Source organism: Mauremys reevesii, linkage group 26 (genome assembly GCF_016161935.1).
Source record: "Mauremys reevesii isolate NIE-2019 linkage group 26, ASM1616193v1, whole genome shotgun sequence".
Taxonomy (NCBI): Eukaryota; Metazoa; Chordata; order Testudines; family Geoemydidae; genus Mauremys; species Mauremys reevesii.
In genome coordinates, this window is record NC_052648.1 from 2,183,528 (window position 1) to 2,210,848 (window position 27,321).

The 27,321-nt window shown below is 42.8% G+C and overlaps 2 protein-coding genes across 8 annotated transcripts in view; one reads left to right on the forward strand and one right to left on the reverse strand.

Annotated features, from left to right (window-relative positions):
* Positions 1 to 19,270, reverse strand: SUGP2 (SURP and G-patch domain containing 2). Of its 3 annotated transcripts, none has more exons than XM_039515934.1 (11): positions 19,137 to 19,270; positions 18,166 to 18,287; positions 15,743 to 17,341; positions 14,222 to 14,339; positions 11,776 to 12,284; positions 11,492 to 11,603; positions 8,938 to 9,455; positions 7,831 to 7,895; positions 7,002 to 7,138; positions 3,496 to 3,616; positions 1 to 271 (listed from the first exon to the last, which is right to left on the reverse strand). In XM_039515934.1, exons 2-10 carry the CDS (start codon positions 18,278 to 18,280, stop codon positions 3,496 to 3,498), a joined length of 3,294 nt encoding a protein of 1,097 aa, XP_039371868.1. In that variant the 5' UTR covers positions 18,281 to 18,287; positions 19,137 to 19,270; the 3' UTR covers positions 1 to 271. The 3 variants fall into 3 exon arrangements, with proteins under 3 accessions (XP_039371868.1, XP_039371869.1, XP_039371867.1); XM_039515935.1 differs by having other exon boundaries at positions 1 to 935; XM_039515933.1 differs by having other exon boundaries at positions 1 to 3,314.
* ARMC6 (armadillo repeat containing 6) overlaps positions 19,148 to 27,321 on the forward strand; it is a 14,890-nt gene continuing 6,716 nt past the window's right edge. The window contains exons 1-4 of one of the 5 annotated variants that reach the window (XM_039515949.1): positions 19,148 to 19,282; positions 22,758 to 22,918; positions 23,774 to 23,856; positions 26,032 to 26,602. In XM_039515949.1, coding sequence (XP_039371883.1) covers positions 22,798 to 22,918; positions 23,774 to 23,856; positions 26,032 to 26,602 — 775 coding nt within the window. In that variant the 5' untranslated portion in view covers positions 19,148 to 19,282; positions 22,758 to 22,797. Of the gene's footprint in view, positions 19,283 to 19,334; positions 19,464 to 19,483; positions 19,677 to 20,338; positions 20,472 to 22,757; positions 22,919 to 23,773; positions 23,857 to 26,031; positions 26,603 to 27,321 lie in introns of those variants that run through there. The other 4 variants (XM_039515947.1, XM_039515948.1, XM_039515946.1 and 1 more) reach the window with 4 other exon arrangements.

Here is a 27,321-nt window from a genome sequence, read left to right on the forward strand (position 1 = left end):
GAAACTGTTTGCCTCTACATTTATTGCAGATTTTAAAAGATTAACAATGCTAACATCTTTACTTGTACTAAAAAGAAACTTTAGTTATCCAATAATATAAGCATCTATTTTACTAGCTTAGCACTACTGCCAATTTGCACAGAACAAAAACTAGCAAATTGCTCTACAAGATCATCAACAGTAAAAACAACCAAAAGACAGCAGACACACCACTGAAGTTAGTTAAAATGTTCACTGATGCTTGTAGTCTTCATGGAAGAGAGCCTGGAAACTAAAATAACAGAAAAGAAACTAGTAAACAAGGCAATGTATCTGCACAATGTTTCACATATGTACCTGTATTTAAATTTTCAAATCAGAGCTGCCTGCAAAAGCAGGTTCAAATAAAGGGGGGAGGGGAATTCCTTTTGCCAAAGGAGAGTAAGGTCATCTCTTGGTAAAACAAGATAAAAGTGGTACACAGAAACCCACTTGAGAGCAACACTGGAATCTTAGCACCAGTGCTGCTCTGCTGATATCTTGTCCAAAATTAACGCTTGGCACAAGAAAGATTGACCATACTACAGTTATCCAGGGCAGCAGATTAAGATTCCCTTAGGAACTACTGTTCACATTCATTTTCAAGAGTGCATAATACTCAAGGAAATTGCTCTAAATTGAGTTGAAATCAGCAGGGAATGTACCATTTTCCAATCTGGATACTGAATTTTTCCAGACTGGATAAGTAGGTGTTCAGCAAATGTACCCCAAATGGTACTGTGCCCAATCTGTTTAAACCAGAACAGCCCAGAATGGTGATCAGGGTCGAGGGGGCTGAGAAAATGCATCCCAACATAGTGTGAAGCCACACGCTGATTTGTGTCTTTTTCTGCAAATAGCACAGCATGTACTCAAGAGATTTTCTTCCAAAATGTAAATGTGAAAGAAGAGGTGAACTGGAAGCATGTGGGGAAAAAAATAAAATAATTGTAAAACAGCAACAATGGCAGCTTCATCAATGAAACAAAGGAAAGTTAAACCCATATTAGTGGGTATGAGAAATAACTCTGGGGCCGACACTATTGGTTCCAGAGCATCATTCTACAACAGACCATGAATGGTGGAACTCCTCTTTTAAAAACAGAAACAAAAAACCCTCCGTTTTTGCATTCAACACGTCTAATTAATCATGGGAAAGGGAAAAAGTGCAGTGGAAAACATCTCCAAATAGGAACCTATCAAGTAAGTGTAATACTGCCAAATATTGTACCAGCTGAACTTAAAGGCAGCCTTTCTCCAACATGATTATGCGGTTTATGCTTCTAAACATTTCCAAGCAAAGCCTATGGGATAAATCTTTGTAGTATCACCAAATATCTTGAATAAAGTATGATGAATCAGGCAAGCTTTGAGAACATACAGTTGTATTTAAGGTCCTGGATGCTCTAACTTCTTGTAATGTAAAGGTGGAGAAGCATGACGTTCATGGAAAAATTTAACAGTACCAACATGACAATCATTTCTCTATCTGCTATTTGCTGTTTTTAGCGGTCATGTGCTTTCAAGCTATTAAAATTGAGTGACCAGAAAATTACACTGTGGCATGGTATTGTAGCTTATTGCTTTCACACACACACACAAAGCAAAGAAATCTTGCTTTCATAAACTAAGTAAATTGATTTTACAGGAATGGAAAGGTTTTGGTGCTAAAGAATGAAAATTAAGATACTCCCTTTCAATTGGCAGGTTTATTTATTTTTAGAACGAGATGACTGTTCTTTGCCCAATAGGCACAGGTGAGTTGATAACTAGAGATCAAGTTTTCTTGCATATTCATCATTTAGGAATGCCAGACACTGCTGCTTTACTGTACGATACTTGTATTGACTGTACCATAAGCTGTTTGCATTACAAGCAGCATGGTGCCAGATGAAATCATTAACAAACCTGCACACCTAGTAAGCCAAACATACATCAGATCAAGACAAATTCTCTTTCAAGAGGAAGTAATCTGCCATTGTCACATTAAAAAAAAAGTGAAGGCTCAACTATTTTTAGAAGTGTAATGATGGAGAAAAAGGAGCAGGCTAAAAAGTGCAACTGATATTATTAAATAGTCACTTCGAGCAATCCAGTCATGGATTCTTTATGACATGCAAACCTGGTGAAAGATAAATGATCAACTAGACCTTGAACATTTGTCTTCAATACTACTGCTAAGTCTTCAATCATTTCTTCGGAACGGCTTCACCAAGAATACTTTTTTTTTTTGTTTGTTACTGAAGCACAGAGTATACTACTGGAGTCTCATCTTTGATTTAAATAAAGAGAGAACAATGGAATACAAAGTTCTTTAACAACTTCAGGTTTTGTTTCATTTTCCTGGAGTCCTGCAGTCAAAGAACTTCTGAAGAGCAATATTCAATAGGCTTAGAAATAAGCTGACTCCCTAAAGTGATGCTCTGACTTACAAAACAGATGTTCGGCTTCCAGATGATCTTCTGTATTTGACTTCCAATACTATTTTAAAACATAGTTCCAATCCTCTGCAGAATCCAAGTTACACCTTGTTTGCAGATTTATTTCTTTGAGGGAAAGAAACTATACAAGATTTTATTGAGCAAGACCTGCAAAGTCACGTAAAAACAAGTACACTTGAAATTGGTACTGCTTGCTTGTTACAGTGAAAATCTGAGCAGCTGAAATTTTTGTTAGGCAGAATAGTTGGAAGTTCTTATATGGATTCATTATGTTAGTCCTACATAGGTAGGCATGGATTCATACATGCCTGCATGCTTATTTTAAAAAGGTTTTGTTCTTAAATTGTTCTATGAATGGAAAAAAATATCAAGAACTGCTTTGTCCAGATCATAGCAGCAGTTCAAAAGATGCATCCATTCAAAAAAAGCTTAGTAAAATAAAGCAACATCTGGTACTGAGGAAAACCATCTCTCAAAGAGATCTGAATTTGAAAATCTTCTCAGCCTGAGAAAGGGGCAGACTGGTTTTCCAGCTCATATTTTTTGTGTTGCTTACATTGTTTGGAGCAAACCATCTTGTCACATAGTAGGCATTCTTGGCCAAAGCGAAAGGTAAACAGGCACGTCTGAGAGCAAATCAGTTGTTTCTTCCTCAGAAGATGACATCCAAGTTGTCAGCTTGCACATCTAAGTACAAGGCTAACTTTAATCTTGGAAAATGTTTTTGGTACATTAGTATTCAAGTTCACTGCCACAGCACAAAGTGTTCTTCATACTGGCAGCATGCCGAAAACCTTTCACACAGCTGCTTTTGCATGTCCATGTTTTCTAGCAAATGAGTCTCTTGCGTCATACCTAGAAAGTAAGATGTTGGGTAATTCAGCAGTCCAAAGTAGTTCTGGATTTTCATGAAATAATAAAAACCCAGGTGCATTTGTGGAAACACACTAACACTTCTGTTCAAAGGAAGACTTTTTAACTGCAGTATTTTAATATTTGCAGGAATTCATAAACCAGATTTGTCCATTGCACATACCTATTTACTTGCTCTTTTCTGCCTGTACATTTGTATCATTCTTTGACGGAAAACATCAAATGTATCTTCTTTATTTTCTTCCCCTGCAGCACCCAAGCCCTCCCCTGCAGAGGTAGTACCCCTAGGGAGTAAAATGGATAGTTAGCACAATTTGATTCAAATACATTATTTGACAAAGTGCAGAAAAGATGTAAAATAACAATAGTTTCAAAGAGAGAGTTACAGAGTAAGGATCTAATTCAGTTTCTCTGTGTCCCTTAATATGCCAGGCCAACTGTTTATAGCTTTTCCTCCCCGCAGACAGAAACAGAAAAAAAGCCAAGGTTGTGTGATATTGCTGAATAAATGGAAATATAGGTAGTTATCTAGATCAATTTCAAATAAACTCCTCTGGATTGATCACCTGATTCATGACACACATGGTCCCTATTCAAAATGATGGCACCCCAAAGTAGCATTGTTTCTAAAATCCAAAATGGCACAGAAACCACCAGATCTCTTGGAAACTAAGCACTCTGCCTTCATGTTGGAGAAAAAAATAATCAGAGGGCAAGTTATCAGCCCTGAACACAACCACAGGGTCGGGTGAGCTGTAATTGGGTTTGCTGTACCACAAGTGGAAACTCAGATGGCGTAAGTGGCATCAAGAAAGAAACCATCCTCGTTATCTAATTTCTGTAACTATATAGCCATGGCCACATAAGCCAAGTAGATGGTCATACAGCCCTGGAATATTTGTGCACTCTTAATAGTAGATTGAGCCTTTGCAGTCCGCAGGGACTTTTGTGCCTGCAACCAAGTCCCAGAAAGATGTTTTTTCCTTGCAATCCCTGCAGTATTAGAATCTGCCTTGGGAGCAGCAAGATCAAGTTAAAAAACTCTCTGTAGGAAGAGCATAAAAACAATTCAACAATTCTGTGGCTTCCTAGCAGAGATAGGCCAATGTCCAAAATGTGCCTTTTTCCATATGCCCCACAGAAACATGCCATTCCCATCCTAGTTCACCAAGTCACCACCCTCACTGCATTAACAATCTTCCCAAAGATATTTCTGTGATGCCCACAATAGGGAACAAATAAATGTGCCTGTAACATGTCATAGCTTAATCATTCCTCTCGACCTCCCAATGCATTCCTTCTGTTTCATCTTTTAGGTTGTCAGCACTTCAGGGCAAGGACTGTCTTCATTTTCTGTCTTGTACAGCGCCAACCATTGGTGCTTAGGTAATAATGGATTTGTGAACCAGGAAGACTTTATTGTTGATATGGTAAGTATTGTAGAGTCCCCCTTCTGGGATAACTTTCAGGGCAAGAGTACAAGTGACTAATCAGAGAAGTTAGAGATTAGAATGGTTATAAGAGTGATCATCTAAAGCTCTTCTGCCTTCACATTTACCTTCCCTCAGTTCAATCTCGGAACTGGCCAGATCCACAGCTGACACAAATCACTTCTCTGAAACAGAAAGAGGAACGCAAGACCAGCAGGGGCTTCCCATAACTGAACTTTCTGTAACTACTGGCTCCAGCAGGAGGCATCATGTTCCCCATCTCTTATCTCCGCTATGGAAGAAGGAAGAGAAACCCAAGAGGAGAAAAGGGATGTTATTCTCAATGTTTCCAAGACTAGCCATTATCTTTTCCCTGTCATAGGCAAGCCTCAAGCTTCTGTTCCATCTCCACATACAAGAAGATTGACATGTCTGTGTGCAACAATCCTGGAGGCAAATGCTCTTGTTGCTGTAACACAGCAATAAAAGGCTATGCTAACATTACATTGGACTGCCTCTAAATCTTCACACATATTACTTCTGTACATTTCTCTTTGGTGAGATAGAATTACCCAATTTGTGGGCCTTCTAACCACATCTCAGCTAGTACTTGTCCACAGAAGGGCTGATGGTTTCTAAAGCATACAGCATTTCCAAATGGAGGACCATGGATCACCTTGAATAAATGAAAAGCTGCACTGGACAGCAATTAAGGTCACTACAGTGATACACAAAAAGGTAAATTGCCCAGGACAGCCTCACTCACATTGAGATAATCTCAGATTTGGGCCCGAGACTTGTCTCCAGAGAGAAAGGAAAGAGCACTGGAGACCATTAAAGACTCTAGTGCTTTGGAGTTACCTAGAAACATAGCTGCAACTCCCTCTGTACATTAGACCAAAAATGGCAGCACAATTTTCCTGAGAGCTGTGTACAAGGAGTACATGCACAAACAGTTCTCACTTGTCTGCTCTGGGCAAGTGCCTTTCCATGAGTGATAGAGCAGCTAACTTTAGTTGGAAAAAAACAAAAATCAACAGCATATTTTCATACCTAAAACGCTTCCCTTTAGAGAGGATCTAAACCTTCTTCAGAACCTGGTAGGTTCACACCTGGATTGACCAAACAGGCTTTAACACTCAACTATTAATTGCGTGCTGGGGAAATCAAGGAACTGCGTGTGCTTTTGGCTTCTCCAAGTGTGTTGGGATGAGGAGTTCTGGAAGCTAAGGATCCAGTAGTCTGGCAGAGAGTAGAAAGGTATAGACCAGATGAGGTGCTTTCCCATAGGGCATTCCCATCTGAAGGAAGGAGATGGGAGACTAAGGTGATAGGCCACCTAACCACAGGGTGTCCCAGAAGTACAAAGAAACACACACTTGGTTAAAAGACACCCAAATAAATTAACTAATTCTGTTGAAGAGAGAGATGGGAAAATTTTTCCCTAAGAAAATAAACAATAAACCAACAAAGTACTTCAGTCAGCTAGAGTTTTTCCCATGTAGTTGGTGGAGTGAAATCACAATTTTTTTTGTGCTCTGTGTTTCTATTTGCAGCTTGGAAGAACTATAACCTACTATCTTGGCTGGAAGAGGACACTGGAGAAGACATTCTTAAAACTTAGAAAAGATTGAAAAATAATAATGTGTGCATTTCAAGAGAAAAGCATGCTTACCTTCTAGGAGATGCACTTACCTCTTTGCAGGATGCAGTGGAAAGAATCTTAGGTTTACAGTGGAGATGGTGTATTACCTTAACACATAAGTACTGTGTGTGGAACTCCTATGAAGTCTATTTATATATTACAATGCATACATCATGGCAATATCCAGGCACCAATTGGAATTCTGCATGCAAAGAGCTTGCAAGGTAAAATCTATGCGTTTTCCTTCTAATGGAGCACCCCTATGTTATTACAAGGCTTCCACACACAGCAGGGTGCTCTCCAGAGTTTAGGTGGTGTAAATCAAGAGCCTCAGGAAGCATTTCCTCCCAGCCTTCAGCAATGTCCATTCAGATGGCAGGAAACAGCCTCCCCTTAGAACACCAACTTCCACCCAATCTCATTAGTAGAGACACAAGGCCTCCAGTCTCAACTCTGACCAGCCCAAGGAGCAGACCAAGAGTGGGAATAAGACATAGGACCAATCCCCTCAGGACAGGACAGGGACCCACAATTGCTACTAGAAGCATTTTCCAAATATGTCTAATATTTCTGCAGTTTGTTCCCATTACATACACTTTCACAGGCTCTTTGATTCCTTTTCCTTGTGAACCAAGACCACGTCCTTCTTGCCAGCCCATCTTCTGAAGCATCTGGAAACCCACATTCTTAACTGTTAATTTCTTGTGTAAAAAGTCTAAGTCTTTTGGTTTCTGCAGAGAGAGAAAGCAGGGGGAGAGTTTTTGGTACAGAAAGCAGCCACCAGTTTGATCTCTTCACCAGAAACCTTCTGCAAATTGAGTGTTTCCAAGTTCCTGAATGTACAGAAACAGAGTTAAAAGTATATGCTTAAGTGACAGGTTTCTTCATCTGGATGGAAAATGTCTTCTGAAGAGTAATTGTTTGTGTAGCCAATTTACAGAGTACTAAACTAATGTACCTGACAAACTACCTTTATTTTGTGACATTGATTTGTTTAATCACACTATCAAAAATAGGAAAGCGTTAGAGCACACTATTTTCTTTTTAATAGTTGTGTTTTCTGATAACAAAAGCAGGATGAGAAATTTGAAACATTAACCCACTCACTATTACAAAAACTCCATTTGACCACACTTATATCAGCCTTATAAAATTATTCTAAGAGGTAAGAGAAAGCTACCAGATTAACAAATGATTGAATTATTCAAGAAGGGCCCTAATCTGTGGGGGTGTTGAGCTTTGTCACCTTCCACTGTCTGGCCTGGGAGTGGAGGGAAGTTGGCTACTCTCAAACAGTGCACTGTTCCTTGCAGGATCCAGGCCTAAGGTTCGGATTGCCATGAAATCAATGGCAGACATTTTCGGAACTGCAAAAGAACTGTTTTCACAAGATAGAGTGAAATTAAACACAGAGTTTCCTCACCTTCTTCTTCTTTGTAACTGGGCGGCCACGGGGTCTGTCATAAGCAATTCTGACAGGTTCATGAACTGGGAATTAAAGCAAAGACAAAAGTCAATCACAAAGATGACCAATTTGAATATGGAACTAGCAAAATACATATTCATATGCATGACTCCCATTTAATGCCTTAATCTACTACTGCTACCAAGGACATTAAGGTTAGAGTGCACCAAAACCAAAGATTTTCAAAGGCACATGTGGGAGCTAGGCAATTAACTCCAATGGGAATCAGGCACCTAACTGCTCTTTGTACCTTTGACAATCTCCCCAAAAAGTAATATAGTCCAAGGATCAAATTCTGCAAAGACTTCATATCTGTTTCAGCTCCACTGACTTTGAAAATGTTTTGGTCGCAAGCCAAGTCAAGACTGGCACATAAATCAGTTCATTGTGTCTTGTTCCCACAGCACATATGGAGTCATCTATTCATAGACCATTTTTATTTGTGTGTGGTAAAGACACACATGAAAGTAGTTCGTGAACATGTGCAGTAGTCAGTTTTCAACATAAGTATCACTCAACTGTTAGAATTTGTTCTTTTAGAACACAAAAAAAGAGATAACATGGCCATACTGTCAAATTACTTTACAAATTCCACTTAACTTTTGAGATACAAATATCAAACCAAAATACTTCCTGATTAACTGTTATGAACATTTTACAACATGAAAGTATTAGTCTGACTTTTTAAATACATTCATTGCCAGATTTGACACATTGCTCAAAACTAGAAACAAGTGATGGAAATCCCTCACCAACCCACCTTTTTATCACTTTGTTTAATCAACAGCAGAGAGGAGTGTGGGTATGCAATCGCTATATATGCTCAATGAATACAAGCATTGTTGAGTCAACCTTACAACACACATAAGTTAGAAGCAAGTTTTACTATTGCACCAGAATGCAATGACTGTCCACCTGTTCACTGGGATGTGCCAATGGCTACTAGTAGACAGACAACTGAAGTGCATATTTTTTAAATTCACTTTATTAAACCAAGTACCACAAATATATAGAATTCAGGTACTCTTGCCGAGGGCCAAAAAACATCCTTGAAATGATACTTACCTTTTGGTTCTTCTATGAGGCAGACCCTCTTAGATGCAGGAATCATGCCAACTTTCAGAGATTTGCTGCTGATTCTTTTGCGAGGGAAAGGGGTACCAGGAGCAGAAGCTGGCACCTGTGTTGACAGATTTGGTGTAGTACTATCAGAAGCTGAGCTTGGCTGCATTTCACCTGTTGAAGTTTCTTCTCCTGTTCTGGACAGCATCTCTTTGGATGCGATCTCCTCAGCACCACCTGCTGAGACCTCTTCTTCCCCCTCCTCTGCATGCTCCATTTCCACTTCTTCCAAGGTCTGGGAGATATTCTCAAGTTCAGCTTCTTCTTCTTCCTCCTCATTGTCGTCATCCTCCTCTTCTTCCTCCTCCTCTTCTAAATTATCCAAATTTCTTTCGTCAGGTTTATCACTTTCCCCAAGTGCAGCTATTTCTGAAACAGCACTAAAGTTGATGGATGGGCACAATTCATAGACTTTCATTCGATAAAATTTGAAAGCAGAACTGTTTTGGTCTTGCAGAAACCTGGAAGCATTGCAGAAACAAATTGCATTGAAAAGCACTTAAATTCAACAACTAAAAGAAAATTCCTATGAGTTACCATAAAGTTAGATATTTAAAATGGATTTAGTAAAAAAGATTAGATGTAGTTATTACACTGGTACTTTTGTACTATTATGAAATACTATAGGAACTCCCAACCACATGTAAAAAAAATCTCTTGGTCCAATTCGACAAACACAAATGGCATTACACCAACAAAAGATTTGGCACAAACTGGCACAGCCCCACAGAAAGCAGTAGAGCCGTAAGAAGATTTGACCTATTGTGTTTAAAGTCCTAAAGTTTAAAGAGGTCAGAACGTAAGAATGGCCATAGTTGGTCAGACCAATGGTCCATCTAGCCCAGTGTCCTGTCTTCCTGTGCCAGATGCTTCAGAGGAAACAAACAGAACAGGGCAATTTATCAAGCAACCCATCCCATTGTTTAGTCCCAGCTTCTGGCAGCCTGAGGTTTAGAGACCCAAAGCATGGAACTGCATCTCTGACCATCTTGGCTAATAGGTTCACTTCAACCTCCCTGGACACACAATAGCAGATTTAAAGGTAGCCATCCTACAATGTCAGGACCAGACTTCAAAGAGAAACTGCTGAGCTTCAGTTCATTTGCAAATTTGACAACCATCAGCTCAGGATTAAACAAAGACTGAATGGCTAGCCAACTACAAAAGCAGTTTCTCCTCCCTTGGTGTTCACACCTCAGCTGCTAGAAGAGGGCCTCATCCTCCCTGATTGAACTAACCTTGTTATCTCGAGCCTGATTCTTGCCTGCATATTTATACCTGCCTTTGGAAATTTCCATTACATGCGTCTGAGGAAGTGGGCATTCACCCACGAAAGCTTATGCTCCAATACATTTGTTAGTCTATAAGGTGTCATAGGACTCTCTGTTGCTTTTTACAGATCCAGACTAACATGGCTACCCCTCTGAGCTTTGGACTTCACTATCTTGATTAATTTTGTATTATCTGCAAACAATGCCACCTCGCCATTTACCCCTTTTCCCAGAACATTTATGAATATGTTGAACAGCACAAGCCCAAGTACAGATCTTTTGGGAACCACACTATTTACCTTTCTCCACTGGGAAAGCTGACCATTTATTCCTACCCTTTAGCCAGTTACTGATCCATGAGAGGAACTTCCCTCTTATCCGTTAACTGACTACTTTGCTTAAGAGCCTTTGATGAGGGTCCTTGTCAGAGGCTTTCTGAAAGTTCAAGCACACTGTATCCACTAGATCACGCTTGTCCATGTTTGACGACACCCTCAAAGAATTGCGTTGGGGTGCAAGATGACTGGCTGTGGATGTAAAAAAATTACATCTCCCATCTATCACAACTGTGCATTCTGGAGAGATTTTGGCCTCCTCTCAAGCTTCAGATATCATCTCCATTAGTGGTCAATTAGTGGTTAAACCAGCGGCTCTCAAACTTTAGCAACCCAAGGACTCCTATTTTGATTTAAAATGTTTCACGGACCTCCAAGACAGCTTCTAATTTTCCCTGGGGCTGCTCAACTCCCGCTTAGCCCCAGCCCCCAATCCACCCCACCTCTCCTCTTTCCACTCCCACCGCCGAGCGCGCCCTGTGCACACATCTCCCCCTCCCACCAGTGCCTCCTGCATACCATGGAACAGCTGTTCAGCAGTGTGCAGGAGGCGCTAGGAGGGAGGACGACGAGTTGATCAGCAGGGCTGGTGGCCCTGGACATGACTCACGGACCCCAGTTTGAGAACCGCTGAGTTAAACAAGATGGACAAATAATCTGACTTGGTAAAACAAATCCAAATCCTACATTCCTAAAAATATTTAAACGTTACAATTTATATCTTCTTTAAGGACCAAAAGAGAGTGATATTAAACAAAAATCTATGTAATTTAATGCTACCAATAGCCAAAAGACAGATCTATATGTCAAACAGTAATTCTACATTAAAAGCTTGGTGTTGTAATTTCTCTTATTAGACTATTTACACAAAGGGATATATAGGTTACTCACCAAAGATCTGGGTTATCTGCACTATTATCTATGCTGAACTGCTCAATTTCTGGTCCAACCTGAGCAACAAACTTGGCCAGCTTCTCAGCAGTTTCCATTGTTTTAGCATCCACTGCAAGTAAGAAAACAGTACGTTTGTACAGTGCTTAGAACAATGGGATCTAAAGTAACTGAAATCTCAAGACACTATGACATGGTAAATAATGACACCAAGTAGAGTATTTTACTGACATCTGAACTAATGCCTTGCTCATACTGCTAGAGCATTTAAGATCTTCACCTACCATCAGGAAATTGAGACAACAGTGACTGGGAATGTCCAGTGGATGCCAATAAATCCTCAGTGTCTGCCACTTCTTCGAGTGACAGAGAGACTTCCGGACTGGTGGCATGCTGTGAGGATCCAGCTGTGTCCAATGAAGAGTTCTTCTCCGACATGCTGATTTCTGATATGGAAGATTTTGACTGAACCGAACCTTGGCTGAGCTTGTCTTGACGTTTCAGCATCGTACCAGCTGAAAGCAGAGTTTGTGTTCCTATAGTTGATTTTCTCACTTTCCTGCCTCTAACTCCATATTGTGTAAAAATTCCAAGTCTTTTTCTTTTAAAGAGCCTTTTCTTGATACTTGCTACTTTCCTCGCATATAACATTGCCCTCATTGATTCTGTTGCAGATTCTTCTGGTGTTTTCCCCTCTCTGCCTCCCTCCTTTGAAGATGATGTCAATCTTTGCATCTCTGATAACTTCAGTCTGTAATATTTGTATTCTAGACTATCCTCCTCAGACAAGAACCTACATTGGAAAAGAAAAATGCATGCAGCGTGTGTAATGAAAACATATACTGAAATCAACCTTCAATAATTTCAAGAACATCATGGTAGTTGATAGTATATAGGATGCCCTATCCTGGTAAAAACAACCTGCAGGTATGGGTTTTCCTCAGATAAGCAGTAGTCCCATTTCCTAAGCAGTAAGCAAAGATAAGTTGTGTCAAGCTGCAAAATCACAGATTGCTCTAAGATAGAGCTCAAGTTGCCAGTAATGAAACAGTTATACTGTGGGGATCATATTCAAAGTGGTGCTATCAACTTGATTTATTAATTTTTTCAAAGCTGACTAATTTAAAATAATTCCATTTTAAGAAAGAATGCTCTTTAAAGAGTATGTCTCGGATTTAAAAAAAGTTTTCTTCTACTTCACACTATTTATAAAAGGTCTTTTCAGCAAGAAAAGAAACTGAGTGCCTGTAAAGAAGCAACAGTTAATTAACAATACACAAACTATACTTCCTGGATTTAGGAAAGTACTTAAGCATGAGTAGTCCCATTGACATTAGGGCTATTCACATGCTTAAAGTTAACCACATGTTTTAAGTAACTTCTAGAATCTGCGCCGAAGTGCTGTCCAAACTGCAAAGTGAACAAACTGGAAAAGTATAGAAAAAATTCTCTCTAGCTGTAATTTGTGACTTCAGAAGCCAATTCTCAACCAACCTTCAACTAGACAGTGTCGCTTTAAAATAAAACGGCATTGTTAAAGATCTGGACAAACTGACTGGATTGAAGTGATTCAAGTTCGTTTTTGTTCATATGAAACCTAAACCAGGATTTAAATTCAGGTCTTTTTTAACCTTCTGTAATTTAGACCCTAACCCTGCAGCAAGCTCCCCGCAAGCACATCCCTGTGCCTGTCTGGAGTCATGGGGACACATGTGGGGGCACAAGGATCTGCTCACATAGAGGTCAATGCTGAATCAGGGCCTCAGCCCTCTTCATCTTCAAAAAGAATACTCATGTTAAATTACTGAAATTAAATAAACTTCATATAATAGCATTTTAACCTGGACTAACAAGCTTTAATAGAGCATTACAAAACTTTTCAATCTCAGTTTAATTCAAGTTGCAACTTAAATTTCACACCCAAATTGCTGTTAGAACAAAATGAGATTTACTTGAAAAAATTAAGACTATACCATGCTTATGCAATTATGTGTCTCAAGTTCTGTTTTCAAACACTGAGCATAGGACTAAATACATAATTCATACACACATACATTCATTATACCTAAATGTCTTATGGCTTTCTACTCAAATTGTTTTTGCCCTCCTGCATGTGGACTGATAGATCAAAAGGAGTCTAGTTTACTAGACAAAGCAGGTGATTAAGAATTAGGACTCCTGGGCAGATATCACTTACTTTCCAAGTATGTTAAAAAGCTTAATTAGCATTTATAAAGTGTTTTCAGCTATTCAGATGAAATATCCACTATGGACTTGATTTTAAGTCCATTGAAATCAATGGCAAAGTTGCCACTGACTTCAGTGGAGCAGGATCAGACAATAAATAGGGCAAAGAAGTATTATGCTACAGTAGACCCTCAGAGTTACAAACACCAGAGTTACAAACTGACCAGTACACCACACATCATTTGGAACCGGAGATACACAATCAGGAAGCAGCAGGGACAAAGAAAAACAACCACCAAATACAGTACAGTATTGTGTTAAATGTAAACTAAAAAAAGGGGGGAAGCAGCATTTTTCTTCTGCATAATACAGCTTTGAAACTGTACTAAATCAATGTTCAGTAGTAAACTTTTGCCAGAAGCACCACAATGTTTTGTTCAGAATTATGAACATTTCAGAGTTACAAACAACCTCCATTCCTGAGGTGTTCATAACTCTGAGGTTCTACTGTATATTTGGAATTAACTTCACCAAAATACCTACCAATATTCAGGGCAGCTCTTTTGAGCGGTTCTCTCTTTTGCTGACAAAGTACCTGTAACAATACTGTTCACTAGCTTTTCAATCGTCTCTACAACTCTCCGATCAGCTCGCTGTGGAACTGTAACAACAAAAAAGCATGGTCATTGTATTATTCTTGTCAACAGGATGTAAAGATGTCCAACCGGGTTTATAACAATATTCCAGGAGTAAGCCAGCTATTGTTAACACACTATACAGGCCCATTCTCAGTAGACTGACATTTTAGGTGTAATCAGGATAATAAAAGGGGGAAGTGATCATGTAATAATTAAAGAATGTTGGGTTAGAAGATACATGCCAGGATCAATTATACTAGTTTTATAGCATGACAATTACTAACTAAGTCTAGTTTCAATTCCCAGTCAAATAACGGAGCAAGTATTGAGGAAAGAGTCACAACACATCCACGATGATGAAATCAACAGCAATTGGCATTATAAAGAACAAACCTTTCAGAACTAATAAGGTAAATTTTTAACTTAACAGAAAAGCTATTGTTTGCAATATAATCAAATTTTAGCACATCATTTGATAGAAAACATCTCAGAATCTCACTCAAAACTATTTCAAGTTCGCTTGGATAGGAAGTGTATCATGAACTGATATTTGGCTGAATAACTAGAGCCCTGCAAATATGCGGATATCCGCTTTATTGCCATGAACCATTTTTGCATATTGCAGATCCGATGCAGATACAAATTTTGTATCCAGGCAGGGTTCTAAACAAAGGGTCATGACAAACAGCAATATAATAAATTGGTGAGAAGCGTCTACTGGGATACTGCAGGGATTGGTGTGCGCTCTCATTTTATTTAGAGGAATCTAGTCCAACTTGAAACTTAAGTCAAATAAAAAAAAAAGTCAAAAGTAGCTTCAGCTCCTATATTTACCTCTGTGTCTGCCTTTCAATATTTGTGCTTTTACAGTTACATTTTCCTATCTTTTAAAATATTAGCAAAAAAGATGCAAGTAGAAAGAAGGGAAAATTAAGGCTTAAAAAAAACAAAACAGGAAAAACTTCAAGGATCAATCTCTTAGGTCTAGAACAGTGTCATTATGAGAAGCAGTGTGGATTAAGAGACCGAGCCTGCGGCTGGAGCCATGACCCTGTAAAATCCTGTAAAAATCTAATCGTGGATCTGTCGCTGACCACCTACATAGTCTGGGCAAATTAACTCTCATACAAAATGAGAATTACTTATATGCATCAAAAGGGTGTTGTGAAGACTAGTTATATTTGACTACTACTATGAAAATGTGAAATGCAAGTTATTTGTCAGTCAAGGCAAGTGTTGGAAGTCCCACCATTTGGAACATTTAAATCTAGACTAGACAAAACACCAATGAGTGTATTATAGGGAATAGTCTTGCACTGGAGAGAGATTGACTCCATGGCCTTTTCATCTCTCACTTCCATGATTACATGGAGGGGGAAATCTAATAAATATGTATCAGAAAAATATTTTATGGCATTTTACTTACTCTTCATTTTAGGTCTTGTATCAGGAGCAGTTTTTTTAAGCTGTATTGTGGACTCGGGTTCTATTTTCTTCATCTGAATTGGATAGCCACTTTTCTCAAGCCAAGCTTTCAAGTTCTCGATGTACTCTCTTCCAAATAATGTTGAATCATCAAAATTTGGGAATGACGTTGGTGCTGGAGCCATTTCCTGGAGACCAACAGCTTCAAGTATTTTCTCTTGCCTGAAAGCAGAAGCTAATGCAAAGGTTTGGCCCAAAAGTGCCAAGGACTTACGACACAGAGAAATGGTGGTCTCAAAAGCACCTGCCATTTCTCCAGAATTACTGAAACCACTTGTCTTGATGCTTAATTCATAGGCATTGCAGGCCATAAGCAGAGGTGTGACACTCTTTAGAAGACGATCTTGGAGCCTCATCATGTACTTATCAAAAGGCTTTATTATTTCAAAGAAGCAGTTCTTAGTCTTCATGGCACCCTTGTCCAGCAACATATTTAAGAACTCATTGTCTACTTTGGGAGTCTTCAAAGCAGCATGTTGTAAATTTTTGATGGTAAAGAAACAATAATCTCTGTGTTCTGGCTTTAGTGAGCATTTGAACGAAGCAAGCATTTTTGCACACGTTTCTGTCTCCAGCTCGAAGAGGGCCCCAAACAGCTGCTGAAATTCTGCATCATTTTTTATTGTGTGAAATCCAGCCCATTTTATTATTTCTATTCCAAAGGTTGAGAATATGTCAGACTTGTCCACAAGATCAAAATTAAGATGTCTGAGAACATGCTCAGACTTACGAATTCGGATGACAGGCCTTTGGGTTGTCACAGTTGACCTCTGATTAGGTCGTAGGATTAGTTTCTGATTAAGGCGCTGGGCAATTGCAGACCTCTGGTTAGGACGGTCTGTAGTTTCTGGCATCTGATCAGGTTGCAGAGTTGACTTCTGATTAGTCATTGGTAGTGTTTTTTTAGTGTTCCATTTCTTTAGAGGAGTTTTGATATCTCCTTTAAATACTTTATTTTTAATCAGGCCTCTTGTAATATTTTTTCCTCGCAGAATCCTTCCTCTACTGATGTTGCCTCTGCGTACTGGCGGTCTGAATTCACTCTCAGATTGAAGTCCATACTCCAGGTCATAATCCTGACTTTCTATGTTCCCATACTCCTCTTCCACAAGTCCTGGTGACCTAAAATCACCCAAGAGCTCAGAAGAGCCAAAGTCAGTGTCATGCAATCTGGAGGATTCCCGAGGGTGAGGGCGGCCATAGTCCCGGTCCCGAGAGGTAGGGCGGCCATAGTCCCGGTCCCGAGAGGTTGGGCGGCCATAGTCCCGGTCCCGAGAGGTTGGGCGGCCATAGTCCCGGTCCCGAGAGGCTGGGCGGCCATAGTCCCGGTCCCGAGAGGCTGGGCGGCCATAGTGGTCATGGTAGTAATCATCTTTCCTCATGAGAGGGCTACTAGATCTATAAGAAGGCCCTGGATAGTCCTCTCTAGTGTCTCCTCTCCAGTCGTCATGAGGATGGTGTTGGGGACCATCGTGTGAATATCTTCCATCATCATGAAAACTGTCTTCATACCTGGGTCTTGAAACCGATCTTGAATGAGCTGCAAGAAATAGTTTAAAAGAAGAAATGAGTACAACATAAAAATGTGTTAATGTATTAAGAGGTCAAGCACATTCAGAAATCTGAGCAACCAGCACTCCTACACACCCCCTTGAACTAGAGCCCAAGTCCAATTCGATGAAATATTTCTCTCTCTCTTCTTGTACTTTCTACCTTGTAATAGAAAAGCAATAAATGTTTAAATAGCCTGGGGTTTTGCACAAGAAAATTACTTAAAATATCTTATTCATAGATTCATAAATTTCAAGGACAGAAGAGACTACTGTGATCATCTAATCTGACCTTCTGTATAACACACGGCCTAGGACATTCCCCAAAATAATTCTTAGACCACATCTTTTAGAACAATATCCAATCTTGATTAAAAAAAAACCATCAATGATGGAGAATCCACCACGATGCTGGTAAGTTGTTTCAATAGTTAATTACTTGCACTGTTAAAAATTTATTCATTTCCAGTCTAAATTGATCTCATTTCAACTTCCAGCCATTAGACCACGTTACACCTCTCTCTGTTACACTGAAGCCCACATTACTAAATATTTGTTCCCTGTGTAGATACTCAAACTGTAATCAAGTCACCCCTTATCTTCCTTTGTTAAAGTCAACAGACTGAGCTTCTTGAGTCTATCACTATGAAGCATGGGGGCCACGCCTCTTTGCCCTAACACAAAAACACACAGGAAAAAACTATATTAATGCAAATTTAAAGTAGAAAATTTAAAGATATCAAAAAATTATGATCTGTACAGCAACTGCCATAATCCACAGGTAAGGCAAACTGAGCATTGATTTGGGCCTTACCTTTAAAATGATGGATTGTCTCCTCTATAGCATCATTTCGGTCCATCCGATACCTTTTAACTTTATCTTGCACCACAGCATCAAAAGTCTCCCGTGTAATTCGTCTCGAAGCCATTTTCACTCTGTAGCAAGAAAAATGCTCAATCTCTGACTGAAATACATTCACTGCTTGCAAATGTACTCTCTTTGCATAAGGGAGAGCGAGCTGCCTCTTGTAAAGGCAGAGCTAAGCTAGGTGCATTTACAGTGCCACAGAAGAGTGGCATGTTCCATTGTGAGAGGGGCTGGGCAGCATTTTCATAAGAACAGTGTGTGTGTGGGGGGGGTCTGTCCCCCTTGGGCACAAAAATATACCAACGGGCCGATCAGAACGTGAGGCCCCACACAGGAAGGGAATTCAATACAGACTGAACTGCTAGCCTGGAGGAAAGTGGTAAGTGCCTCCAAAGCAGCCCTGGGTGGCTTCCCACCGATCACTCCCCAACTCCTTGAGGCTGCCCCGGTCCCCAATCCCCCGCAAGCGCCGCCGGCCGGGCTGAGGCCTCCAGCCACCACCCTCGCGGGGCGGAGGGCGGAACGCGGGTCACGCTCCTCACAAGGGGGATTTCCCAAATTCCCCCTCAGATTCCCCACTCGCCCCCCCCGCACCAGGTTTCTCCACCTCAAGCCCCACCCTCACCTTGCCCCACTCCGGCAGGCAGGATGCGCCCAGCCTCCCGCTCGGTGCGCTAACTCCCAGCAGCCTCTGCGGGTCACCTGACCCAGCCCCCCGTCGCGCATGCGCCCTGGTTATTGCCCCCCCGGTCCCTCCCTACGCACGCGCAGTCACCCCCCCTCCGAAATTCGTGTCAGGGGAGGTTGGGGGTAATTTTTTTTTTATTTAAAAATTGAAAATTTGAAATCCCAGGAAACTCCCCAAACACTGGTAGCTGAGGGGGCGGGACTAACTACGAGCTCGCGCAGCCTCTCACCCCCGGGCGGTGCGGACGGCGGCTCGCCAAAGCCCGGCAGCCGCGATTTATCCACCAACTCCGATCAGCTCGTCCAAGTTGCGACTTTTCTCCACAGGGCGCCTGGCCTGGCAGAACGGTCGCGCACCGCGCATGCGCCGAGAAGGGTGAGTCGCTCGCTGAGCACGGAAGAGAATGGGCACGCGCAGGACGGTTGTGCGCGTGCGTAGTAACTACCTGTTTTAACGCTGGAGGAACGCGCGTTTGTGGCGCACGCGCACTGATATCCCTTTCTGACGCCTGCGCAGTCTGCATCGTCCGTGATCTTTTTGTGCAGTGTGGGATCGGGTGAGTTTCTTCACGCTGAAGTGGTGGCCGTGGTGCGCATGCGTACTCTGAGCTTTGTGGGGCCGGGGTGAGCGTGGTGTGGTGAGGTTCTCTGCGCTGCGGAGGGCGTATGGCGGCCGAACTGGGTCAGTGCAGTAGCCGCGTTCTCAGAGCGTTTCTCGTTCTTTGTTGACTGGGGCGGAACCTAGCTACGGCGAGCAGCGAGGCCCACAGGTGAGGGGGGAAAGGGATTGAGATGGGCTTCACCAGGGGACCCAGTCCAGTGGTCCCCCGCATGAGGCAGCGCCCCCCTCCCCCGGGGGCAGCTCCCCTGCCCCGCCCGTGGGGCAGCGCCCTCCCGGGGCAGCTCCTCCCCGCCCGTGGGGCAGCGCCCTCCCCGGGGCAGCTCCTGCCCCTCCCCATGGGGATCGCCCTCGCCGGGGGCAGCTCCCTGCCCCTCCCTCCCCGCCCGTGGGGCAGCGCCCCCCTCCCCCGGGGGCAGCTCCCCTCCCCCGCCCGTGGGGCAGCGCCCCCCTCCCCCGGGGGCAGCTCCCCTGCCCCTCCCCCCCATGGGGGATCGCCCCTCTCGCCGGGGGCAGCTCCCTGCCCTCCCCGCCCGTGGGGCATCGCCCCCCTCCCCCGGGGGCAGCTCCCCGGCCCCACCCCCGCCCGTGGGGCATCACCCCCCGCCCGTGGGGCAGCTCCCTTCCCCCTCACAAGCCGCAGCCCAGCGCCCTTTGCGTTGTACCTTAGCAATACCCCGCTTGCCTTGCACACAGCCCTGGCCAGCCCCGTGCTCCCCTAGGCTGGCACCCGTTCTTTCTAATCTCTCCCCCCGGGGCCACACGTGCCTGGCTCCTCTCCTGCTTTTCCAGCTTCCATGCAGGCTGCTCCCCCCTCGCCGGGGGCATCCTGTCCTGTGCAAGGCTTGAGCTGCTCTTCATTACCGACCAGCTGAGTGGCATTTTAGCAAACGTCCCATTCCTATCCATCCCAAGCTACAGGGCCCGATAGATTGTGGAGATTCAGGTAGGGAAGCTGGAGCCTAGCACAGAGGCTTATCTTTAAGGATAACAGCTGAGCGTACCTGCTGTTAGTGCCTAAAATACCAGTCCTGGGGGCCAAGCACTGGCTTATCCCAGTTCTCCTTGATCAGCCTTTGCATCCTGATGGATGCATCTGCCTTATGGCTTTTTGATAATATAAATATCTGCCCAGGCAGGTACTCAGAATGCTGTGTCATATCTTCATGCAGTCCGCACTGTCTCACCAGCGCACCCTGGCAAAATTGCCATTGACCTAACTCAGCAGTTTCTGTTCAGAGCTGTGAACAGGTAGGGCTGCAGTGACATCCATGCCATATGAACCTTCGCATCTGTAGTCAGGAACAAAGACCCCTTGTTCCAAGTCTTGTGGCTTTAAATTTCTCGCTGTCTTTTTTTTTAATCGAATTTTAAATAATAAATTATAAAAACACAGCTTCTCCTTGGAGATTACTCTTATCTATTGAGTACCACAGTGTAATGGAAACTATACAAAACAGAGGAAAACCTGGTGCCTGCTCCAATGTTTAAAATATAGAATGTTGTAACTGCTGGGATCTGGTGCCATGGTGAAATGGCTAGAACGCAGGACTGAGAACCAGAGCCCCTCAAGTTCTGTTTCTGATTCTGTGTCTGAATCAAAAATATTTTATGGAGTGGTAAACTACACGAATGTTGCCACAATACTTTTAATGTAAAAAAAAAAAGACACTCGTGTTCTAAATCAGAGGTATCACATACAGAAACTTTCTGACTTTGATCAAGTCACTTATTTTTATTGCCTCAGTTTTTTTTAAATGCTTATAAATGGACAGTGTCAACTTAAAAAAAAATTAACTTGTGCAAATTTGATCCATCAGTGTTACATCCAAGTTCAGTGTAACTAAAATATCTTTTTCTCTCTGTCTTGAACTTTTAATGGTGCTTTCTGTGCCATCTCTTTGGGTATAGTCCATTTCCCCAGTTGTTTTTGTGAGGCTTTCACACAGCAACAGGAGAGAAAATATGTTTTAAAAAATGGGAATATGTGATTGTAAAACCGCAGAGACTGATAAGAGGATTCAGGAGTTGAGTGAGAAATAGAGCTTAGGGAGTCCTGGTTCCCAGTCCTGAATTGTAGTCACTTCACTATGGTGAATCTAAAACTACTTTAAGTATTTTTTTAATTAATTAGATTTCAGGTTGATGCTGTCTTTTTAAAAAAAAAAAATCATGAATTGTTGGCATATCATCAGGATTGGTAGACTGGTTAAGGAAGATTAGGGCAGGTTCCAGACTGAGAACCACTGGTGACTGAAATCCTTTGTGTATCTCTGCAATAGATGCAGAATAGGTAGCAGCAAATTAAGCTTCTCCATGCTCCTCTCTGACAGTATGCCTTGTTCTTGAGCAGGGGTTCTCAGACTTTTGTACTGGTGACCGCTTTCACACAGCAAGCCTCTGAGTGCAGCCCCCCCCCTTATACATTAAAAACACTTTTTCATATATTTAACACCATTATAAATGCTGGAGGCAAAGCGAGGATTGGGGTGGAGGCTGACAGCTCGCAACCCCCCATGTAATAACCTCATGGCCCCTTGAGGGATCCCGACCCCCAGTTTGAGAACCCCTGCTCTTGAGCATGAAGAGCTCCCTCTAGCAGAGAGATGGGAGTTCAGTCTCCATGGTCCATTAATAAACTTGGCCTCCGTTGAGACTGCCAACAAAGGGGCCTCAATTAGCACCAATATGATGGTTTGCTTTGTGGCCACTCCATTGGGAACTGGATTGAAAACCTCAAATTCCCTTCAACCACAGCAACTGAACTGGTGTCAGATGGTAATACCTTCTGGTCATTACCAACTTGGGCCAGATTTGAATTGAAGACCTATATAGGTGCTGGGCTCTACATCCTGTTCCCAGTCCCCTTAGCCATCTTCATCACAGCACGGGAGGTTTAGGCTGGACATTAACTAACCTGACAGTTAGGAAGTTTTTCCTAAACACTGGGACGTATTGCCTAAGGAGGTTGTGGAATCTCTGTTATTGGATATTTTTAAGAACAGGTTAGACAAACGCCTGTCAGAAAGGGTCTAGTTATTATGTAGTCCTGCCTTAAATGCAGGGGACTGAACTCGATGACCTCTTGAGATCCCTTGCAGTCCTACACTTCTCTGATTCTGGGTTCTGTGCTTACCCTACTATCTGTCAAAAGGAAACATTTTTGGTTCTCGCTGTCAAAAACTTCATAATGTTTTGGAGCAAGTCTAATTCTGTGCTTTCCTGATGACAGGTCAAGAAGCCATTCAGTTCCTGTTTAATAACCAAATAAAATGGCATCCAGACAGATTACACAGGAAACATTTGATGATGTGGTGCAAGAAAACATCATGGAATTTGAAATGGATCCAGATGAGGCCGTGAAAGACGCTGTCCAGCAATTTGAATCTCAGGGTATTGCAAATCCATCTCACTCTGAAGCAATAGGATATGTCATTAAAATGCTTTCAACATATTAAAAATCAGGGGTCTCCTGAGCTTTTGGGTATGTGTTAGAAATATTTAATATATGGAGATATACCTATCTCATAGAACTGGAAGGGACCCTGAAAGGTCATTGAGTCCAGCCCCCTGCCTTCACTAGCAGGACCAAGTACTGATTTTTGCCCCAGATCCCTAAGTGGCCCCTTCAAGGATTGAACTCACAACCCTGGGTTTAGGGTGACAATGCTCAAACCACTGAGCTAGCTAACTTAGCTCTCATATAAGCCAGTTATGGGTGTTAAAGAATCCCAAAATATGTGCTCAGTTCTTTCTGGAAACTGGCTGCTAATGAAGGGAAGCACTTCTCTAAACCATTTTGTTCTTTTTCCTATGGCGCTTCAGTCTGAAAGGTCCCAAAGCTCTTCAGAGAATCTGCATGTATGGCTTAGTTGCCTGCCTCTAAAATGCAGCCTCTTCTGAGGTGGGATGCGAAGTTGTTTACAACACCCCATTTTTAAGGAGTGGACATGGTAGGAAAAACTGCTTGAGCTGAAACAGCAGGAGGGAATTTAGAGAGACAGAATGAACTTTTTCCAAGCTGGAATTTAGCCTGAATTGCCCCTTGCTTTTAAAAAAAAAGGTATTTTCTGATCACAAATGGCCAAGACTTTGTTACATCCCTTGGAAGGGATACAAAACCAAACACCCTAATAATCCATGCCTGTGTTTAATTAACCCTCAGTAAAAGACATAAGCCTAATGTTCTTCACAGTTTTCACCAGAGTTCCTGTACCTCTGCCTCCTTACTTCTCTCTTGCCTGTTAGGTGTTGATCTGAGTACTGTTGTGAAAGCTGCACGGAAACCCACCTCTGAAAATGGCCAAGAGCAAAAACACGACATTTTGCTGGTAGGAAATGTTAACTGTAGCTTTTCAACACACTGTGTGATCTAATGGTTCAAGTAAGGGGCTGGGAATCATGAGCTCTGGCTTCCACTTCTAACTTTGCCACTGACTCCCTGTGAGCCCCGAGGTAGGGCTGACCTCCCTGTGCTTTAACGCTTCCTCACTTGTAAAATGGGGATATTCATGTGTCGGGTTAGCTCTTGAAGCACCTCAGGTGGAAGGAGCTATGTAACTGCAAAATAATATTTCCTGGCCAGCAGGAGCAAGGAGCACCCTGAGTAGCTTTCAGGCAGTCCCCTCCTGGCCAGAAGGAAGGGTCAGCCTGACATGAAAGCTCCATAGATGTTCTGAAAAGGGCAGCAATAACAAATGGGATCGCTGGCTAGTCTGAGGATTGGTAATATGATGTGGAGCCTTTCCCCTCTCATCCTCGGTTCCAGTCTAGCCCTAGGTCAGCAGTGAGTATAACTTTGCCAAGAGGTGAACAGTGGGGTCCCTCAAGGATCTGTTTTGTTCAACATATTCATAAATGATCTGGGAAAGGGAGTGAACTGTGAAGTGGCAAAGTTTGCAGACGATTCAGGATAGTTAAATCCAAAGCAGACTGTGAAGGGTTACTGAGGGATCTTGCAAAACTGGGTGACTGGGCAACACAACGGCAGATGAAATTCAACATTGATAAATACAAAGTAACATACTTTGGAAAAAATAATCCCAACTACACATATACAATGATGGGTTCTGAACTAGCTGTGGCTTCCCAAGAAAGATCTTGGAGTCACCATGGATAGTTCTCTGAAAACTTCCACTCTCTGCGCAGCAGAGGTCAAAAAAGGCTAACAGTGTGTTAGAAACCCTTAGGACAGGGTAGAAAATAAGACAAAGTATCGTAATGCCCCATGGATTTATATGGGGCATTACCCACACCGGGAATATCGTGTCTAGTTCTTGTCTCCCCATCTCAAAAATGATGTAGTGGCACTGGAAAAGGTTCAGAGAATTGCAACAAAGATGATCAAGGGTAGGGAATAGTTTCCATATGAGGAGACACTAAAAAGATTAGGGTTGCTCATCTTAGAAAAGGAATGACTGGGGGGAGGCTAGAGGTCTATAAATTCACGAACGGTGTGAAAAATAAAGTGAGCAGAGAAGTGGTGTTTGCCCTTTCTCACAATACGAAAACCAGGGCTCACCCAATGAAATTAGTAGGCAGCGGGTATAAAACAAACACGAGGAAATACATTTTCACACAACACACAAATGGTTGTGAATGAAACTCATTGCCATGGATGTTGTGGTGGCCAAAATATAACTGGGGTTCAAAAAAGAACTGGTTACATTTATGGAGGATAGGTCCATTAATGGCTATTAGCCAAAGTGGCGAGGGACGTAGCCCCATGCTTGGGGAGACCCTACGCATCTGACTGCCAGAAGAGGATAACGAGTGGATCACTCCATAGTTGCCCTGTTCTAAACACTCCCCCTGAAGCGCTGGTACTGGCCACTATCAGAGATGGGATACCGGGCAAGATGGACCATATTCGGACTCAGTATGGCAGCTCTTGGGTTCTTATTTACTGACGCCCATTTGTTGGCCTGTGTGAAATGAGTTAGTGGGATCCAGTCCACTTGCTAATGTGCAAGTTCATCCACTTTACGAAAATCACCATTAGAAGAGGCATTTTCCAGGCAGACGCTGCAGAGAGGCCAAGAGCTGAATGGGCTGTGGGGACTGAATTCCCCTTTCGTCCCTAGAGGTGGTCCCTGCAGCTCAGGAGTGAGGCACGCTGCAGGGGGAAGAGCAGTGCTAGGCTACCTCTGACCCCATATAGGGATGTAAATACCCATTCAAAAAGTTAACTGTTTAAACTATTAAAATGATTATTTAGTCAATTAAAGGGTAAGGGACTGGGGATGCTTGGGCTGGGACTGGGCCAGGACTGGTTAACTGGTAAGACTAATGCTTACTGGTTAGCCATTTAGCATTTTACATCCTTGCCCCATTGTGTGCCTAAAAACTAATGGCTATCCCTTGGGCTGTCTAGTGTTTCTCATCATGCCAAATGGTCTTAAATTTAAGGGGAGAAATGGTTATAAATATGCAGATGTGGTGATCCAGTGGATTTTTTTTCTCAGGAGGGTTTGGGGAAAACACTAACCCCCATTTTCCTTCCTTAGACATTAGACTCGCTCAGGAAATCCATCGCTGACTCTGCACTCAGTGAGGTCGGTGAGCAGCTAGTGCGCTTCAGTGAGCAATGCAGAGAACAGCTGGCTGTCCGCTACTTGGCTGGGCGGAAAGGTGCCTGTCCTGTGGTGCTGGCTGCCTGCAAGCTGGCCTCAGGAAACAGAAGTGCCATGCTCAAGGCCCTGCATGCTTTGTCTGCCCTCATGGATGGGCAGCCAGACCTGCTCGACTCTGCAGGCCAAGAGCTGTTGCTGCAAACACTGAAGGAAAATGCAGATGACGCTGAAATGACTCTAGCTGGGATCCGGTGCATCCGACACGCCTGTCTGAAACATGAGCAGAACCGCCAGGAACTGGTGAAAGGTGGCATCCTGCCATTGCTGACGGGTGCCATTGTCCGGCATGGCGACTGTGCTGGGGTGGTCCGGGAGGCCTCCTCAGCGCTCAGGGTCATGACATTTGATGATGACATCCGGGTGCCTTTCGGCCAGGCCCATGATCATGCCAAGATGATTGTGTCAGAACACAACGGTTTAAAGATCCTCATAGAGGCTGCCAAAGGTAGTATTAACCCTTTGACTGCTGGTTCTTATCTCATGCTCTCTGTACTCTCTTACCGCAAGGTCATGCTGCTTAACTGCAGGTTTAATTTTTAGTTCTTTATATGGTTGTTTAGTGGTCAGAGCAGAGGCCTGGGAGTCAGGACTCTGCATTGTCTTCCCAGATTTACTGCCAGCTCGCTGTGTGTGACCTTCAGCAAATTACTTAACCTCTCTGGGCCTCAGGTTACCCTTTATAAAATGGCGGTAATAACTCATTCACCTCCCAGGCAGGGTTTTGAAGTTTGCTGCTACTAAAATGCTTTCAGATCCTCTGAAAGATGCTGCAGAAGGGTACAGTATGGTAATTGCTCCAAAGGCAACTGAAGGATCAGGACTTCAGTTTTCCAAGCTAACAGTCACCTGGCTAGAGAGCAGTGAACAACCCAGGCAATAGCTGTGTAAATTTATTCCACGCATGACATCCTGCCAGTGTGCCTCTCCCTGGGCCTGAAAAGGCCTGAGAGTCAAAAGGGAGGTCAAGCTCCATGACTCATTCAATTCCTAGTCTGTGGTTTTTGAGTCTGTCAGTGTCAGTTATCATGGTTAGTTTTGGATCATGGACTCCTGCTCCACTATGAATTGGACTGAAACCCACCAGTTCACACTTGGTCCTTCTTCTAAAACCCGTGTGAAACTGATTCTGCCAGCTCCTCCGCCCCAGCTCCTGTTTATTTTCCA